This window comes from Taurulus bubalis (assembly GCF_910589615.1).
Source record: "Taurulus bubalis genome assembly, chromosome: 12".
In the NCBI taxonomy this organism is placed as follows: domain Eukaryota; kingdom Metazoa; phylum Chordata; class Actinopteri; order Perciformes; family Cottidae; genus Taurulus; species Taurulus bubalis.
The window spans coordinates 21,670,340-21,691,593 of NC_136600.1; the positions used below are offsets into that span (position 1 = coordinate 21,670,340).

The 21,254-nt window shown below is 42.0% G+C and overlaps 1 protein-coding gene across 2 annotated transcripts in view; it reads left to right on the forward strand.

Annotated features, from left to right (window-relative positions):
- ptprub (protein tyrosine phosphatase receptor type Ub) overlaps nucleotides 1-21,254 on the forward strand; it is a gene marked incomplete at both ends in the record, with an annotated part of 146,356 nt that overhangs the window by 40,187 nt on the left and 84,915 nt on the right. For both annotated transcript variants that reach the window (XM_079228129.1, XM_079228130.1), the window contains one exon: nucleotides 4,022-4,153. In XM_079228129.1, coding sequence (XP_079084255.1) covers nucleotides 4,022-4,153 — 132 coding nt within the window. The remainder of the gene's footprint in view (nucleotides 1-4,021; nucleotides 4,154-21,254) is intronic.

The following is a 21,254-nucleotide window of genomic DNA, read 5'->3' on the forward strand; positions in this document are numbered from 1 at the left end:
TACTGCATCTACTAGTTAAAAACTAGCTGGCTTCCTGGCTTGTTTGAAAAAAAAATGGATTCATCAGTTCTTCCGTTTTGCTTCCAAGAAGAGGCACAGCATGTCCTCTTTGGAGGCTTACCGTACATATTCAAAATGATTGAAATCCTGGCAAGTAGATCAGACTCACCGGTTAGCAGTCTCACAAACATTTTAATGATCCGGGCCTTATAATTTGTTCCGCCAGAATTCATTCCTCCGAGCACAAAATAGTGACATGTCTCAACCTCAGCCATAAAATCTTGGCATTGTCTGACTTTGCACTTGGTCATTGCACTAAATGATGCTGTAATTATTCAGGTGAAAAATGGCCACTGACAAATCCACACACACACCATTGGTCCTCCTGAAGGAGCTGAGGAGGGAGTGTGTTCTGTCATAATAGATTAGCTGCATCCCTCCCAGTGTCTTGTGAGGAGATGACATTCCCGGGCAGCGCTGGCCTCGCGTCCCGGCTTCCTTCCTCTGGATGATGAGTCTCTTGCAGGGAGGAGTTTGCAGGCTTCATTTACCGAAGCAGCAGGGAATAATATAGTGCCAGCTTTTGGATGTGTCAGGCCCCATATCTCTGGCTGTTCTATTAGAAATAGACCCCAGTGTGGGACAATTAACCCCTGGCCTCAGCAGCAGATCTGTGCAGTAACAACGCAGCACGGAGCTATAAATCAAACCCAGAGGGAGAAATCCACACTCCCTCCCCTGTTGGTTGGCTGCTACTATCACCCAATGGACTGAGTTTACACGATGGTAGATATGCTCCGGTGTTATCGCATAATCACTGGAGGTGCAAGTGTGATGTAATAGGTTGGCTGTAGGCAAGGGCACCCTGAGTGTGTTAGTGCTGCAGTGATACACCATCTGGAGAAAGTCCAACACCTGAGAGCAACTGTAAACCTACAAACTAAACAGCAACAACTATTTTGGTATCTCGTGCTGCTTCCTCAAGGCGCACATGGGTTTTCTATCGTCTCTAAACCCAGCAAGATGGTCTTCAGCTCCTCATATAACGAGCTCAATATTACAGTATTTTCTTCTGCCATCTCTTCCTACAAATTCACTCGTCAAATTCTGGCATTTTTTTCTCCATAACTACCAATTTCTATGTCGCCGGAGGCCTGTTTACAGGTTGTCCGTCCGTTAGTTTGCCTGGTGATATCTGAGTAATGCATGGAAGGAATTTCTTCAAATTTGGCACAAACATCCGCCTGTGCTCGAGGATGAACTGATTAGAAGTCAAAGTTCACTGTGACTTGACTTAGTTTTCAGCGGCAGTGCACTGTGCTTGTGCATTTCAATATATTCCAATTAACAGCAAAACCACACAGTGATGGGACCCTGCGTCTGTTACAGGGAGTTAATGCCTGGAACTTGCAAACAAACAGACATGCAGCATAAGCTAGAATACTCAATACCTCTCTTCCTCTAAAAACTTTCAGTCCAAGATGCTCACAGTGGAAAAACATTCACATCAGAGTCTTGGTGGTAACCTGCAGAGTTTGTGCAAGGTTTTTGCAGCGGGTGTAGTGCATGTAATAACTTAAACCGAACAGTGAAACCAAGGTAAATAAGGTCTTGGTTTAAAACTGCAGAAAGATCTTTTCAAGACGGACACCTTTATGTGCTAGGGTTGGATGATGTGATGATAAACAGTATGAGACTATAAAAGATAAAGATATTCAGCTATAACATTATTACCATGGGGGGGCTTTGCTGTAATATCTCGGGTTGTTTTGCAATGTTTTGGATCATTGAACCGCAATGATTTATGGTAATATTGTATTCTTATATAGTTTTTGCACTAATGTGACAAAGCATCTGCATTTGTCAGGTATAACATTTGCTGGATTATATACGAGGATGAACTGATTAGAATCTGTTCGTCAAAGGTAACTGTAACCTCACAAACTGATTATTAATTCATATGCTAATAATGGAAGTTCAACACAAATGCCAAATAGGATAAAATGATGAGGTGAGGACATTTTGAAAAGACTTCAAACTTACTTTAAAGCGGTAACTAGTTATTGAAGGAAGTTCTGCTAATTCAGTGAAGGTTAAGATATATATATATTCAGCAGGTTAAGATATATATAGCAGGTTAAAATGGATAGATAGGAAGTTAAGATATAGATAGCAGGTTAAGATAGATATAGATAGATAGCAGGTTAAGGTATAGATAGCAGGTTAAGATAGATAGATATATAGCAGGTTAAGGTATAGATAGCAGGTTAAGATAGATATAGATAGCAGGTTAAGATAGATAGATATATAGATAGCAGGTAAAGGTATATATAGCAGGTTAAGGTATAGATGGCAGGTTAAGATAGATATAGATGGCAGGTTAAGGTATAGATAGATAGATTCACACTCATTTTTGGAACGGACTTTGTCCTCTTTGGTGATTGGCCTTGCTATATTTGTGTTTTTTTCACAAATTCACATTTTGGCATCTAATATTTTCAAACGGCACCCAGTTCTATCACCATCTTAATTACGTCCTCCATTTTAATTTGGCCCATCACATATCAAACCAGCGATCGCAATAACCAGTTAATGACCGGAAGCTGTGGCTATCTTATACAACGCTAGTAAAAAAGAGAGTTATGTCTCCTCACTACAGTTTAGCAGGCGCTTTTCTCTGCAGCCTGTCATATTGAGACCATTTGTTTAATGGCAGATTAGAGACAAGAATGAGCACCAATAAAGCTGCAGACCACATGGGTCACCTTCAGAAGCTGCTCGTGGTAATGCCTATTATTAGCATGTCGCGTCTCGTGCTGTCCTACTCCAATTATGACTGACACCGGCTCTGGTCTTATGACTGCGCTATTCAAACGGCCCGCTGTTAGACTGCAATTCTCACACCGATGGATTAATGTGAAATATGGCAACAGATGCAGAACTGAAGCCCATTATTCAGGACCCAAGGACCATTAAAGCCATAGCTATTAAATATAATTTGAAAAAATTAGCTTTTTGGCTCGTGGAATAGCAGGTTGTGAGGTATTATGATAATCACTACATTCCCCAAGGTGCCTGCTTCCCCCAAATGTTATTACTATTTGTATGCCTTTGTGCATGGGCTTTGGGATGTGTAGTCCTGTTTGTGGATGCTTTATGAGAGGGTTTTCTCCTCAGATGCAGGGGCATTTATTGCTTTTGCCAGGGATTTTTGTACCATTGTGTGAGTCCGAAGTATTTACAGCTCATATGTGGACGCATTTCATCTAATTCAAATTTGACACACAATCCTGTGTGTATGAGACACACATTCAGGCTGATATTGACGATTCAAACTCATACTTTACATTCATTTGAAAGCATCTCCTCAAGTGCAAAGAGGGGACTATTTGTCTTCGAAGGCCACACTACCGTCACTACAGGCTACTATAATAATCTATAACACAATAGTTATGATCATAACCCTTGTGCAGCCTTTCTTACTGGAGCTGAGCAGCACCAGTTGTGTTTAAAACACTGGTGGCAGCAGCAGCATTGCAAAGCGTGGTTGGCCCAGTTGGGTTGAAAGGTTCCCATCAATAGAAAACACAGGTCTTTGTTTTATTCTGAAAGGTCGGCGAGGCGGTCAGTGTGGCTGCAGGCCACATTTCATTGCCAGTGGATCAAGTGTACATTTAGTGCAGAATTCCTTTTTTCTTCCAGTTTTCATAAGAGGAGGAGGTTCAGAGTGAATTAGAAAATAAAGCACCAATGCTCTGTGATATTTCAGAAAAAACATTGTGATAATCGATTATTTTTGTATCTTTTTCAAGCATAAATTCCAACATTCTCGCTGTTTTTAAGGGTGGTTTAAGGAGTGATGGTGAGACAAAACGAGCCATTTAAATGAAATAAAAAGTGCTTGCACCCCTGGTTTATTTATGTCCTGTGTCTCAGCCATCTGTGAGGTAAAGCTATCTCTTTGAAACTGAAAAAAAAAACATGCCGTTTCCTAAATACTAATTGTCCTCTCCTTTCTCAGCGGCTGGCTGCACGTTTGAAGAGGATTCGGACCCCAGTCTGTGTGACTTCACCCAGGGGGAGGAGGATGACTTTGATTGGCTGCTGTTTCGGACGTACAGTTCACCTTTTGCCAGCCCTGACCTCCTGCGAGGTGAGTGGTCCTCTCTTCTCCACTTCTGTACGTGGCCGTTTTCCAGGCTGCAGCCATTTTGTTGTCGTTGGATCAGACGTCTGTGGGCATGCAGATTAGACCGAGCACACCCGGCGCTTGGCTCGCTCCAAATCTAAAAAACACATCAAGTACGAGTTCATGGGGCACAACACTAGAGGCTATTTTTTTGAGACGTGCCAACAGCTGGTGTGTGCTTTGGTTTCTTATTTTATTGTCTGAGAAATAAAAGGACTTTTGTTTACGAGGCCAACATATCAGAAAAGTTAGACCATATGCAAATCAGCCTTTATAGATGTCCAGCGTCCATTATGCTCCAGCTTTAATGAAGCACTCACCCCAATTTTGTCTGCTTTCTGCTAACCCCAAGGATAATTTTATGTTAACCAGCCTCACAGGACTAATAGAAACTAGCATTTCCCTGCCATCATGCGCTCTACTGGTGGGTGCCAGAGGGAGAGGGCATGCATAGTTTATAACGCGCTCCTCTATCTCTGTATTAACAAATACCTACAGGGATCTGACAAAGAGAAGAGTGCTGTTTCAGCTTCTCAGCAGAAATTTTCTCTGCTGAAAATACTTTTACTGTGGAAACTTGCGTCCCACGGGTGTAACCAATCAATCCGTCTATGATACAGTATATGGTCATGAGAAATTGACCAATTCATGACATGACAAAGACATACATTTAAAAAGGAAAAGAAAGAACTTGCATGTTCAGTGGCGGCAGTCATTTTACACGTTTGGAAGAAATAACGGACATTTAATGTGGCAGATATAAAGATAGATAAGCTAAGAGGAGCAGATGTACAGATGACAAGATAGGATACAATCAGATACTGGAGACCATCTTGACATAAATAATTGTCGGCCTCAGGAAATACTCCATCCTTTTGGAAAGTATCGGCATGATTCGCCTTTGAATGAGTATAAATTGTGTTATTTTTAAAAGCTGTGTGGTTGTGATTTTGGTTTATGTCCTCAGGCTTCTATCAAAAATAGAATTGTGAACTTGATAGATTCCAAATGCAATCCTAAACTCTTAAAACTCACATCCACATCATCATCCGAGCAAGAATATGCCTCCAGCCACCAGACAATTCACGGCAGGCGACGGGATAATTAATACTTTCCCCTTTGGGTTTAATTAAAACTTACTGCCATGGCATTTACAGTGATTGAGGGCCTTCAGTGAAAGAGACTAACGCAGGTGGAATGAGGCATGTACTATAATCTGCGCAGGCCGAGAAGGCGAGAGAGGCTCCGGGCATCAACTCTCCATCGATCAGTTATGAGAACCGGGAGACAAATTCCGTTTAAATTATTATCTGCTCATCCCTCAGCTACAAGCAGTGCATTACCCATGTTCTTCAAGTGGTGGGTGTCATTGTGAAGCGACAGCAGTCACAAACGTCTACGAGGATAAAATAATGAAGTGATGACATTTTAGAAAGTCATGGATTTAAACTGCGACCTGATTGGTTGGCAGCGGCATATAGCCGCAAGGTGGGAATTCTAGTTATTCCTCGTCTCTCCGGCTTAATCCCCGTGTTGACTTCTAACCGTGTATCACATTGGGCAGCCAAGGTGGGGAGGAACAAGAGTTTATGAGATAAGGATATTTACATTGGCCCAGTATTAACTTTGTGGGGCTGAGAAACTGGTGTCGAGGGAAGATTAGTAAACACAGCTGAGATAGCTGCAGCTTGTGACTCCCAGGAGAAATTAGAGACTACCGTTCCCATGAAAGAGAAAATAGTCTTGGGGAAAAAAAAAGGAAGATAAAATGCAGTGAGGTCTTATTAGGAATGGCCCATTTTTTAAATCACATTCTCCTTCATTTTGAATTGGATCCGAGATGTCGGCTTTCCGTTGATGATTTTAAATTCTTTAGCGGTTTGTGAATCCGTGCAGGAGGATGACCTTGTAAAGAAGAATGTGTCTGCATGTCAAGTGTACCTCGCTTTCTGAAAGGCAGATTCATTATCTTGAAAAGTTATGGGTCCGCTGCCATATCCATTATAGTGTAGCGGAGTGGCCTTAAGGGAAAATCCATTAAAGACTTGATCAAGCTTAAAAAGCGGCTTATGGCAATGTATCTGGCTTTCTTTGTTCAACTTGTTCTGCTGTAATTTGTAATTCCTTCCAACAGGTCAACAGATCAGACATGTTGTAGATATTTCTAGTGTAACTGCAGTATTGATTAAAAGTAGAGATGAGCAAATAGGCATACATATAAAGACTCAACATCCAAATGCACTAAAGAAGAGGCAGAGATGGCAGTGACAGCAGCTTCAATAGTAAAAATCTGGAACAAAAAACAAATATGAGCGCCTGTTTGCGATAGATTAAGTAAATTAGTTGGATTAAAAAAATTGAATACAGTTGTCCCTCACTATAACGCGGTTCACCTTTCGCGGCCTCGCTGTTTCTCAGATTTCTTTTAGTGTAATTTTGCATGCTTTTTTTTACAGTGTACAGTATGAACATTGTGTTCGGCGTTCTGATTGGCTAAGGGACTGTACTGTACACCATTGTCAATCAATCTCCTCCGTGCAGTGTCTCCTGTACAGTACAGAATGTGTTCGGCTAGCCAGATTTACATAAATGTTCAATCACTAGCAGTGTGACTGTATGTTTGCAAGTTTTCTACCCAAAAAAACCCATAATGTCGATGATACGAACTGCAACAAAAAAGGCACCTGCGGTCGCACCCAAAAGGCAGAGGAAGATGCTAACCATCTCAGAAAAAGTTGGACTTCTGGACATGCTAAATTTAATAAAGCTGATTACTTCACGGATTTCGTCTATTGCGGGTTATTTTTAGAACGTATCCCCCGCAATAAACGAGGGACCACTGTATAGCATATTTACTCAAGGCAAAAACAACAAAGAGTTTCCTTCTTCCGCATTTACCGTTGTGAAACTGATGAATGAATGGATGCAAAGGAGACATATAGGGGTAGAAAAGAAGACTGATAACTCCATGGTAGTGGTAGCCACAGACCTTGAGCCTCATGCAGCATGGAGGAGTGTCCACAGGGGTCTGGTAAGCTCACTTCACTTTTTTGTCTTCAGCCCCAACCGACCATGACTTAAGTGACATCACTTGAGGCAGTTTATCAGACGTCTGGAGCCCAAAAAAGGCTTTGTACCTTTGTTTTCACATATACTGTACAGTAGTACTCCCTCTGACCTGTAAGCATACTTTGATATTCACCCTTAAGCTCAGTGATTGGTAGACAGGTGTGTGAGAGCTGCTGAACGCCTCCCTATTCAACCCTCAGTGTAAGGTGTTGGTTCTTGTTCTCCAAGCACTGAGCACACAACATTCGCTAAGTAGTCCACCTCAGCAATGACACAGACGGCGTCTCTTGGATATGCACAAATTGGGGTTTTAGTTTCCAGCTGAGTTATACAGAAATTCTCTGACAGTACTGAAATAGTGTTGAAATATGCTTATTTTCTTTCTCCTCACAATGTGTTGCATGCTAAACTTGCAAATCTCTCTCTCTCCTTATCTTTTTTTTATTTTTTTATCCTGTAAAAGTCTCCTGTGTTGTCCAGCTTTACACACTTGTCGCGGCAAAGTTTTCTTTCTAAGCTGAAATGCTGAATATCGAAAAACCAAAACTTTAATCTTTAAAGTATTTATTCCTGCAAGAAGAGGCTCAGTGACACAAGGCCTCAACGATTCTGTGGAAGGGAAGATTGAATATCACACCGCGTTATAAAGACAGTTTACAGGGGTGGGGGCTGTTAATGGAATATTACAAAAATTCCCATGACACAAACAACGAAGGTAACTTTTAAAAAATGTGTCCTGCTGCAGGCTCGCATCCAGCATCTTGTATTTGTACATCACATTGCAACAAGCTACTGAGTCGATTGATTGGCTGTTTTATTAGCTACTAGCAAAGTAGACCCTTACAGAAATACGCACAGACATTTTTAATGGACTCTAAAGTTGGATGGGACCTCTAAGGAAGGTAAGGACTTACATAAAGCATGGCTTTGAGCATGTTCCTGGGTTCATGGCCGGGTCAAATGGCGCATACTGTAGCAGCAGCCTCGATGCCATGACCTTAACAGAGCTAATCCATACAGTAAAACACACAGACCTCCGCCTGTATCTGCGGCAGCCTCCAACAGTCGGCTGTGGAGGGCAATGTCATATTTTCTTGCCTTTTCATATCCGTCACCTCTCACCCCTGCCTGGCCCCCGGGCGCACACTGCGGACCAGCTGCACACGAGTGAGCGTGTGTCATTGACAGCGACCCGAGATTCATCTGCGTCCGTGAAAGGACGAGGCAGAGCGAGGAGACGGATACATCTACTGCAGGAGAGGCCTTGTTATCAGAGCTGACCAGCCATCCTCACTGGTTTAATACTCTATTACACTGCCTTCCTCCACCTCTCCCCTCTGGCAGTCTGCATTCTCAATATATATATATATATATGCAGTGTATATCATCTCATTTATAAGGTCTCCATTTATTGTAGGCTCCAAATTCAGTTAGTTTTGCTCGTATAACTCTTCATTTTTGGACAGATAATATACTTTACCGCGTTTAGATTTGCAGCTTGTATTGAAACAATGCGTTATAGATATCTGTCTGCTGTTGTACGTCACATTTGATCCAGCTGCAATTTTTCTGACCAATATTGCGATTGTGATTTAGATTTGTTTATTTTCTATAAATTAAACTACGGGATGAAACTATATGACTGTACCAAGCACACTCAGAGATTTAACTTATGTCTACATCAGTATATCTGAATATATTTATGCATTTATATGTTTATGAATAGTTAAGTCTCATGTTGTGATGGACCAGTCGGAGAAAAGTCTGTCTAGTTTTCTGTAGAAACATTGACAAATTATTGAAATATCGCTTTAGAGATATACTCGACATCAATATTAACCAAATAATACGGAATATAATCATGAGATACAAATGTAGCGTTATAGTTATTGATAACAGCTTAGTTAGAATGTGCTTTTTTATTAACAATTAGATGACGTTATTGTGTTTGATGATATATGATTTCAGACGATAAATTATCCCACTGAAATATTGCCCAGCCCAAACTCACAGAATTAACTCTAGAGTATGCAAAGTGATGAAATGATCAAACAGAAAAGATAACAGCCCATCCCTCCATTGCACCTCCCCCAAAAACACATGAAAGCCCACGAGAGAACGCTGGAGATCGTTGTCATCACTAACCTCCTCCAACGACCTCATGTCTCATTCCTATGTAAGAGAACGCCTCCCTTTATGAACGGAAACGACAAACATGTCTATTGTTAGTGCTCACAGCTGTCGAGCGAGCATGATAGTATTAGGACAGATACCAGGTTTTTTGTATTTTTTGTGTCAGAGTATTTGCTCTTGAGATGGAAAGAGAATTTCAAGTATAACATTCTTCATAAATGGGGAACTCAACAGTTGCCAGCTTAGATTTTCACTCTCAACAGCTCTATAAGACGGCGTTATTATGATAGTAGTGACATGTTGTAATTTTGTATTAGCATTCGTTCAGTTTAGTACCTTTTTACTGTGTCATAGCATGTCATAGGACAACAACCTGTTTTTCCAGAAACCTTTTCAGAAGCGTTTCCCTCTAAAGTGATGAATGTGTTTTTTAAAATAATGTTTGAGGACCTGAGAGGGAGATCACGATATGAAGCTTGAAGACACAACAAATAAAAAGTAATATCATGGCTTTAGCAGTGTGTCAGCTTCAAGGCTAAAACTAATTGAGATAAAATGTGCTGTGTACTCTTATGGATGGCATTGCATATTTTGTGCGTGACGAGGAGAGGAACCTTTCCACATCTTCCTGCTGCAGAGTTATATTTATCATTTAACTTGGGTTACAGAGGACAATTATTCCCTTAAAGAGCGACGCGTCCGGTTATGTGCTGTTGAAGAGTCTGCAGGGTTTTGTTCCAGCCAAACGTTCCACCAGCTGATTCCACTAATTAACCTACCTTCGGTCAGAAAGGGAGGAACTAATTAGTGAAACCGGCAGCTGTAGCATTTGGTGGGAATAAGAACCGGCAGTCTTCCGCGGCTCAGGACCGGACACCCGTGGCTCCCAGGGATAATTGCTCACGACTCATTACCTCAAGGCAAAGAAGATCCTGTTTATTGATCGCTGATGTATAATATAAACGTCTGAAGGCTCAATCTTCTTTTAAGCCACCTGAGAAATGCCCGTCAGAGCTTGTAAAATATAGCAAATTAATTAAATTGTTATTCAGGGAGGTGGTCGCCGGCTCCCTTTATGCCTTTTCAACAAGGTATAGAGGAATCGTTAATGTGAATGATAGAGGCACGATTGGGAAAGGGCTTCCAGAGCGGACATTGTGCCGGTCGGCGTATCCTGCAGTCTAACACTCTGCGACCAGTTCTTTTGTTCTCCATGTTTCGCTCGCCCACACACACATCCACCCAGGTGATGGGTGGGTATGGTAATGCGACGTCGATTTGGCTGTCGTTCGCAGTCTAATTAGTGTCGCTTTAGGGACGGCGAGAGGGCTTTCATGTGCAAGGTTGTGCAGGGTTTAACAACATAATTGAGGCTTGGGAAGCACACTCTGGATTGCAGCCAAATTGACTTCTCAGTTAGTCATCTTAACTCAGGTGAGATGAAGTGGTCGGTCACTTGAAGCATAACGGTTCAGCTCATGAAAAAGGTCAACTGGTTGACGACTGCAAAATTCGGTGGAGCATCTTTGCTGCGTGAATTGGGAAATCTGGATTTTGCTCATAATTGGGAGATTGGTGGTCTTTTTTGCCGTTTGAACAATTTCAGCACAGTTTGTAGAGGAAGTAATAGTGAAGCAAGCTGGACTGGAGGGTTATACCATCAGCATGTGAGTAGTGTAGCTGTTCTGATATTTTCTAAATGGTTGGTTGGTTTGCAACTCCATTATAAGTGATTTATTTAAACCATCATTTGAGCAATTACATTTTTGTTTGCAAATTTGGAAACTTTGCAGTCTTTAGTTATTAAACCTTAGTTAAATATTTTTGCATAAAATCGAACAAAAGTCCACAGCTAGTGTGAGTGGCTCTGTGAAGCTGTATACTTAAAAAAAAAAAGAAAAAAAGAAGCATGCTTGTGTTAGCATGCTCAAATGAGCTAATACGCACTAAACACTACGTACAGCTAAGGCTGATGGGAATGTCGGCTGCTTTGCAGATGTTTGGTCCAAACCCAAAGTGTTGGACAAACAGATGTTTTGACCTGATGGTGGCGCTGGAGGGAAGGTCAGGGATTACCACAGTTATTAAAACTCATCATAAGGGGGACATGAATGTTTGGAGCAAATCAAACTTTAGGTAATGTATCAAATAGTTGTGAGCTTGATGGGGTGGATCTGGCAACAAAAAGTCAGAGGATCAACAAAGTCATTAGGATTCGTCCTCTGAGGACCATGAATGCCTGATTACAATTGCATGGCAATTCATCCAGTTATTGTCGAGAAATTAAACTAACAAAAACAATTCAACCATGTTGGCGTTAGAGGACATTTCTGTGGAAAGCGTTATCCTCAGGGGACTATGAATGTCTGGACCAAACTTTTGTGCCAATCCATTCAAAAGATGTTGAGATATTTCAGTCTTGACCAAAGCCTCTGACCAGCTGACTGGCATTGCCATCCATAAAGCCATGCTGCTCATGTATTCAATGTTTCTTCACCTTGCAAAAGTTTAAACTAATAACAGAGATATGCTATGTGTGAGACTTTGCATATAATAAAACACAAAATCCATTTAGATGTGCACAAAAGATCCACTCGCAATTTCAGGGTGCGCTCATTTCTCTAGACTAATAATGCAAAATGTTTCTAAAAGCTTCTAATGTGTAGAGCTAATATTGATCTGCGAGTTAGCTTAAGCTCAGCGCTTAGGGATGTTTGCAAAAATGTCCAGAGGTTAAAATAACTTAATCCAACCAAGGCTCTCTGTTCCTGTCTTTGTAAGCAAACGATTAACAGAATTAAAGCGTCTTTGTGGATTAAATGTAAACACTTGAATTAACTTTAAAGACATTTCTGCTCCTGCCTGCTGGCTTTGAACATGTTGAACATTTGAAGTGTTCTTTCTTCTTCTGGTATCCTCCTTCTTTCTGCTAATCACACATTCCCTCTTTGGCGATCTTGAGATTGAAATACGCTCTGTGTGTGTCTCCTGGTGTACTTTCAGTATATGCATTTGGACATTTCCCAATTTCTGTGCACTCCTCCTCTCCTCTGTGGCCACACTGTGCTCCATCTCTCTCCAAATGTCCACAGATCAAAGGCTTCTGGGCCTTGAAATGCTGTTAGAAACCAGCACAAATAGATTTAATGCACTTCTTAAAAATGTGTGTATTTATATAAGAAATGGAGGAGAAAAGCTTCTGCATTCATTTATCACAAACACTCATTCATGACCCATTCTGGGCTACATTAGTTTTACAAGTGGGAAAAGCGTCTCTTTTGCGAGTACTTGAGCTCAGCAGATAAGATGTCAGAACCAGATATATGAAGATTTGTTACTTCGATAGGGTTTCATTCATATAAAAGATATTCACTTTTTCGACGGCTCCTTTGGCTCATCTTTACTCAAGCAGAACCGTTAAGGATGGTCACCCTAATTACCACTTTCTTTTCTTTCCCCCCAAACATTAGCTATCCTCGACCATATAGTTCCTAATTTCCGTAATATGCATGATGCATTTCATGCCTTGGGAATGAATTAGGCCAGAGTTAGAAGGTAGTTTATGGGTTACTTCAAGGTGATCTTGGTTCTCATCTCAGTTGCCACAAGGTAGCACAGCTGATTTGATTTGAAAGAAAATAATGATTCCAGGATCAAGCAGGGTAATCAGGTTGTGGTCCGATCTTATTACCTACAATATATTGTTGTTGGGTCATTGTAATGTGTTGTATTTGGTTGTTGAGTTGCATATAAAGTGTTTATTTTGTATTTTGCATTGTGCTCCTTAAATCAATGTTATATAAAACCGATATCCTTTGCATCTAGTAGGATGCAGTGGGCCGTTTATATAGCAAGATGAGAATGTCATGAAGTGATGGTGGATGGGCATTTAACATGTTCAACTGAGATCAAAAATATTGTTTTAAATACTATATTAGCAATCCACTTTGCTGACAATGATGACAAGGTGGCGTCACCAAAATGGAAACACCCTTATGGTGCAGAAAGAAGCAACAGAAAAAGGGAGAGTAGAACATATCAGCTGCAAGAACAGTCAGGTGGTGCATGGAGAACCTTATCGTTAGATATAGATACAGTCAGCCTCCACAGAAAACTCTAATGTCAATGTCAAAGTGCGGCAGTACTTTAATGACAAAAAGTTCTTGAGTCAACCCGATTCATTAAAATTCTCAACAGCAACAGGCCCTTTTAACACTAAACTCATTGTGCTACAGGATCAGAACATTGCACTTAATACTGCCAACTTGCTGACTTGCTATTTGGATGATATTATTCTTCAGCGCCACGCTTCATTTCATTGTTAGGCGGAGTGCTTTTCTAAGGGGAGACACAATGCTGTAGTGTACTCCTGTGGGAGTGGGAAGTAACCACCGCCTGCTTATGAATGCAGTGGCCTGTGTCCCACTGGGACCACGATTCATACTCCAGAGGTCCCACTGGTAGCACTGGTTGTGCCTTGAAGGATTCAAAGTGGCCTCAGCTGTGCAGCAGCTCTTTCAAAGCATCTACACAACCGAGCACCATCGCAAACAGTACATTTCACAACCGCAGAGCATTTGATAAGAATCTGTCTGACTTCTAAAACATTTACAAGCTTTGTTTTGAAACGCATATCATTGAATCCTCTAAAAAAAGTAACTATCTGTTCCATATTTATATCATCTGCCACCGTGGCTGAGTATGTGATGGATGTGCCATTTAGACTGAAACTTCAGCATATGCCCGAGGTATCCTCGCCATCATCGTTGTGACAAGTGCTAAATAATGGCAAAAGATAAACACCGCTGCAAATCGCATGAGCTGAATTTGTATGCAGTCATTGATCGTCTGCTGTGAGACTTAATGATTTCCGCGTATTTTCCTCTGCAGACGTAGTGGGTGGCAATCCAGTTGCCAGGAGGGGTTCTGAGTGTAGGTTATTTCATCACCATTTGTTGGAATAACATTGATTTGAGACATGGGATCCTCTTGAGTTGGCATCTGGTTTGGAGACTCATGAAGTGCCTTCAGGGAGGGTCCTTCATGGGGAGGGGGGGGGGGGGACAAAGCATTTCATTCCCCTTCCTCATCTCTCATCCATTCCTGCCATTCTCAGTCACACACGTCCTCTCAGGTGCAATTTAATTCGGCAGTGTTGCCGTCATAAGTCTTGTCGTGCACAACACTCTGCCAGTTATTGATATGTGGGCGCTGCTTCTGGGTGGAGCCATTTGCATTAAATCGTGTTAACTGATATGATAATGAATGCGAGAGGCCTGATGCAAGCAGAATGTGTAACTGGAGATGGATGGCTATTTGAATTATTAACAATAAGTCATATATTTCATCAGGTCTCAGGGGTCCGCGGCTCCGTCTGCATGTGTTGCTTGTCTTTTACTGGGGTCGGCCCGGCTGCCTGGATATAAATAGTCTGCATTACATCTGTTATATCTTTATCATCCTCATGCCCATTCTTCTCTTTTCCTCCCTTTTACGTCTGTTGGTATTTTAGTGAGCAAACAAATAGTAAACACTGCATACCAATTATGTAAGGTATTACAAAAACATTACAGAATTTACACAGCCACTCATAAATCAACTAGACACATATATACAATATAAATATTCACCAAATACAGACAGCTGCTATTCATGGTGATTATTACCATCTGACATTAGGTCTTACCTTGTTATCGTAGTAAAAAATAATAAGATAAGATAAGATAATCCTTTATTAGTCCCTCAGTGGGGAACAGCCTTGCACACAATAGAGACACATAGTAAAAAAAGTAATATAAATAAAATAACAAATAACAAACAATAAGAAATAAAACAGTAAGAAGAATATAGTATCGATTTCCAATTAAATATACAGACGGAATAAGAGTGTGTGTGTGTATATATATATATATATATATATATATATATATATATATATATATATATATATATATAAAAAGTACTTAAACGTATTTATATTGCACAAGCTGAGTACAATTAAAGTGTCCACAGTGAGTAAAGTGACCAAGTGTCCAAAAGTGATTAAGTGATCATGGTTTACTGAGAGCTCAGTGTGTTGTGCAGCCTGACAGCAGCGGGGAGAAAGGACTTTCGGTCCCTCTCCCTCAGACACCGGGCTGAATCAGCCGGTGACTGAAGGAGCTGTGCAGCACTGCCAGAGTGACCTGCATTGGGTGGGACGCGTGGCTTAACATGGACGAGATCTTAGTCATCATCCTCCTGTCCCCCACCACCTCCACGGTATCCAGAGGACGTCCCAGCACGCTGCTGCCCTTCCTCACGAGCTTGTCCAGTCTCCTCCTGTCAGCTGCAGGGATGCTGCTGCACCAGAAGACCACTCCGTAAAAGATGGCTGATGCCACCACGGAGTCAAAGAAGGTCTTCAGGAGTGCTCCCTGCACCCCGAAAGACCTCAGTCTCCTCAGCAGAAAGAGTCTGCTCTGTCCCTTTTCATAAAGTGCATGAGCGTGGTCGGACCAGTCCAGTTTGTTGTTCAAGTGAACACCCAGGTACTTATAAGATTTGACGATCTCAAGTCCCTGGATGCTCACCGGTACCGGAGGAGGGCGTTTACCCAGGCGGAAGTCCACCACCAGCTCCTTGGTTTTACTGGAGTTTATCTGGAGGCGGTTTTGCTGGCACCATCCTAAAAAGTCCTGGTTCAGTTCTCTGTATTCCCTGTCATCATCGGCGGAAATGAGGCCGACGATTGCAGAGTCGTCAGAGAACTTTTGCAGGTGGCAGTTAGCAGAGTTGTGGTTGAAGTCCGATGTGTAAATGGAGAAGAGGAATGGAGCCAGAACGGTTCCCTGTGGGGCTCCAGTGCTGCAGGACACCCGATCTGACTCACACTCCCATATCCTCACATACTGTGGACGGTTGGTGAGGTAGTCCAGGATCCATGCAGTCAGGTGGTGGTCCACCCCGGACCACCACCTGGCTGCATGGATCCTGGGATCAATAGGATATTGTTATTATTATTATTAGATTTAATAGGATATTTATTGTCTCGCCTCTCCATAGTCAATACAGGGTGTTATGGAACATCTCAATGGAACCTCGTAAGCTGAATGAGTTTTTATATTTTAAATTGTTGCATAACGTCTTAGATCAATGGGAATTAGGAGACAATGCAACAGCCTGAACTGTATAGGACCATCCCTGATACATAGATGCTTCTGTGCATTAGCTGCTCCTCTGTTCAGCCAATGGTTCCAGGTTCTCCTCCCAAGCAGATTTCAGAAAATCTAGTGATACATCTAATTGATTAGACGTATAGTTATAGATGTTTGATATTGCCTCCCTAGACGAAGGATTAACAGAGAACAGAGACTCCATCTGGAGGAGAGAGAGCCATATTGGTTCTAATACAGTTATGAAAATGCAGAAATCGAAAGAAGGCTTGAGGCAGATCAAATGTATTGCACAGTAATTCAAACGAGGGAAAGGTGCCATTAATATGACGATCTTTCAATTTTATAATGCCATTATCCAGTCCATAATTCAAAGAGGCTATCTAATAGAGAGGGATGGAAATGGTGGTTTGCACAAGAAGAGCAGGGAGAGAATTTCCATGCCACACAAAATGCTGCCATATTACAGTCCAGGTTATAAGCGACTGTTTTACAACAGGTTCAGCATCAGCACATTCCAATGGAATAGGAAGGGAGGAGATAAACCGCGCACCAGGAGAGGAAGAATAACACGAGGCTCAGTATCATTTCATTCAATGGCCTGACCCCAGAAAGAGAGAGCTGGCACATTACAGGCCCAGCCATCTTTATTTATTTACATTTATTCAACCATATATATGGTCAATAGAGAACCAGTTCTCATTTACAATGTCGACCTGACCTAATAATACTGCAAATGAAACAGTCCCATGCCTTCGCTCTCTGTTGGTCTTTGTTAAAGGTCCTTTCTAGTTCGGGGGTTTCTTTTTGTAATTGAAACGGTTGATTTATCTATCTGGCCGTATAAAAATCGAAAACATTAATGATGATGGCAAAGCATTCAATACATTTTTACATGAACTCTGCCTTCCAGGGATAGAGGGAGATTGGACCACGGACCAAAATCATTGTTGATTTGTTCAAATAGAGGTCAAAGATTGACCTTCTCACGACCACGCCCAGATATTGTGAAGGAACTTCCAACCAACTTGAATGGAAATTGGGAGTATGATAAATGCTGTGCGACATTGTTGATGGGGAACAGTTCACTCTCAGATAAGTTAAGCTTGTACCCATAAATCCTACCAAACATCCTCAGCACAGACATGGTACTCAAAATTGATTCAATGGAATTTCTGAGGTGCAAAAGTAGGTCGTGTGAGGAGCGAGCGAGAAATATGTGTAAATAGGTGGAAGAGGCGAGAGGAAACGAAACGTACGCCGAGTTATGTTAGGAGGGAGATATTTCCGGCATGGTTTCAACAAAGGTATAAAAAGAATCTAAGTGACAACATGTCTGTTATGTGCCAATCCGTTTAGTATGCTCATCATCTCTTTGCTTTTTACCAGACTGCAGACAATTAGCTTCTCAAGCTTCGCCAAACTTTATTATTCTTCATTTACTCATTTGAAAGGCCCATTGCTTTTCAAATGATTTATTACTGTATGAAGGGCTCGGATGAAGAAGGCACACCACAGTGGACTGAAACAAAGATGGATTAACTGCGGTGAAGTTAGGACTTTCTAAAATTTCAAATGAATCTTTTTCTTCAGAAAATGATCATTCTTCATTAAAAAAAAAAAGATCTTAAACGACTGAGAGAATGCATGATCATCCTCTTATAATTACTCCAACGGTTGTTCCAGCAGCCTTCCGAAATGAGAGATATTCATTTTAAGAGTGTGCTTTCATGGGTTCTGTAGGATTACTTCATTACACTCCTCTATCGCAGTCATTACTGTTTTTAATGCCTCCATCAAATATGTTCAGTACCTCCTACCTTCAGAAATATTGACTGCAATTATCCAGTGAGAATGGCATCAAACAGCGACTGTCTTTTGCGATGATGATCAAAATGCGGCTGCAGATGGCCGCGCTAGCCACAGCGTGAAGCCCCAAAATTGCTCTGTAAAAAAAGAAAAACACCTCTCAGTATTTGTAGCACAACAAAAAAAAACCATCAGAGACGCTGAAGAGGTGGCTCCATCGTGGCATCACGGCCCCCGCTTTCTCTGTGTTGTTTGTAATTGCAGCGAAGAGCATGTCCCTCCGAGGAACACTCCCAGGTTGTTACAGCTAATGACTGCTGGGGGTTCTCCGCTAGGAGCTGTCTGACAGCATTTGCTCAGATATTAATATTGGACGATGCGAACGAGGATGATGGCACGCGCTGTAAATTGGTGCCACACAAACGCAACGAACGCATGAATACACTTGGCACGTGCACTCGGATGCACACCATCACGCATTCACAGTGTGCTGACTTTGGTTTTGCATATACAGTAATTGATTAACGTAAGGAAAACATGAGGCTGCTTTGCCTCCGCGCCAGTTTATAGGCATTTTCCAAGCAATGCCATAAAGTGAAATCTGGAAGCTCTGCATCAGTTTTATTGTGACAGTACAATTATGAAGTCCCATCTCCCACTGCTATGTGAGCTGCTTGCTCGTCACCTCGCTGAGGGCCATGCTCTCTAAAGGGAGCTATAGAAAAAGCCATAATCATAACTTCAGTGGAAACTAATATTCTTTTATATGCTTTGCTCGTTGTGTTTTTCATTGCAGAGAAAACAGAGGATTTTAGAAGCCAACTTGTGGGAAACATAACGTTTCAAAGGCTTTCTCATCAACGTGATTCCTCAAGGGAGACGAAGCCGCTCCTTCGGTCGTCTTTGCGAGGTGTCGGGGACGGTCTGTGACGCTCAGCTGGACGCCGCCTACGCCGCTGCACAGCGCTCCCACAAACAGCTGTGGGATTTGCACATCGCTTAACCTAATTTATTTGAGGCCTCTTTGGGAGCAAAGGAGTCAGATCAGATGCACTTATTTTTACACACACACACACACACACACATTTTCCATTTCTCAGAGTCTCCGGCTGTCCTCGAACTTTACATTTGCATTTATATCTCTGCTCTTCCACAGATTACCTCTCACTCATTTGCTCACTTCTTCTTTCATATCTCTGCTGAGTTTTATTTCACACCCAGCTGTAGCGAGGCATTGAGAATGAGATGACATGGCAGTTCTGGTTGCTGCATTATAAATGCCACACAGACGTGTTGCAACAGACCTCGAGCGCTAGACTAAAATCTTGTCTGCAACTCTCGAGAGAGGCAAGCTGTCGGTGTCAGGGCAGGAGCAGTCGAACACCAGCCACCGCTATCGCACAACCTGTGATCACTGTCGGCATGTATGCCTCTGGGTGTGAGAGCGTCATTTTTCTACTCAAATGTCTGCTAGTATGCCGGTCTCAAGACACTCCAGCTACAGTGCGCTACAATGTGTACCTCTTCAGTCGAACTTCAGGTGCTCTGCAGTCAGATAATCCCTCACTTTACTTTTTTTATTTTTATTAGAGTTACTGTCCTCGCCTACCCCGTGTCAAGAAAAGTTCTAAAAAACACACACATACACGCAGACACACACAGACAAAAGTTAGTGCAGATTACAGTCAGCCAATTAGAGGCTAATCTAACTATCTGTTTTTAATTGAATTAGGAGAAGAGCAAAATAAAGCAGATATTCCCTCCACATTTCTCGGGACCTTGATTACAGAAAGCACAGACTGTTAAAAATTTCCAGCGGCTGGGTCAAAGTCGTGCCACTTCCTCTACGATTAGAGGACCAGATAACCAAGATTTATTAGCCAAACACCTCGACAATTAATTAGGAAGTGGGCCTCGACTAATCCTGTTTCCATGGGCTTTTGCGGGTCGAACCTCTTTACGCTGCCAAGAGGAGCGGAGGAGCACTTCAAACGATGAAGAAAGGCTTAAATAAGCTCCGACATGTAAGCGCGTGAGCTGGATATAGTATAATTAATGTGTTCATGCGTGCATGTGAGAATGTAATACAGTGTGTGTTAGAATAAAACCCAGCAGGAGATATTATTAATGTATATGCAGCATGTGGATGGACACATGGCTCATGCCTGGTTGTTTTCAGTGTCAGGGTGCAGCTGTAAATCCTGAAGGTTTAGCCCACTCACCGGGTTCAAAGGCTCTCATGCTGCTGGCGTTCAGGCCCGTCCTTCTTTGCTTATCCTTCCCCGCGGCTCAGCTGCGCTTCATCTCATGGAGACCTCCCGCCCCGGGACGCTTGGCAGGTCGCGGCACCACACAGAAAACGTACAGTCTGTTCTCTTTCGGGCGCGCTTGGCACTTGGTCTCACAAGACCTCCAGCTCTTTTATATACAAAACACACCAGCAAGCAGATGGAAGACGGGGAAAAAATAACTGAATAAAGCTTTCATAAGACTTGTGGGACAGAAGCGGGAACGGTCTCATGTCCGTCTCTGTCAGGTACATTCATCGTTGCATCAGACTGGACCACACAGCATCCCTAACAGTATATACAGTCCTCTGGTTGATGTTTGACCCTTCCACACTGAGATACTGCAGGGAATTAATTAACATTTTTAATGAACTATCTCATGTGACATTTCACATTTTATTAACATCTTGTCACAATAAAAGTGATTTCTCTCTGACTTAATTACACACATATTGCAATTAATAAAAGGGGGATATACTGTATCTTAAGCATCTCCTCATCTCTTCTCATACTCCGAACCAATGTGCTGCATGCAATGATAGAGTAGATATTTTAATGTTTTCCTGCTGAAGTCCTGGAAACGTCCTTGCAGTGAGGATGTCTGTAGCCTGG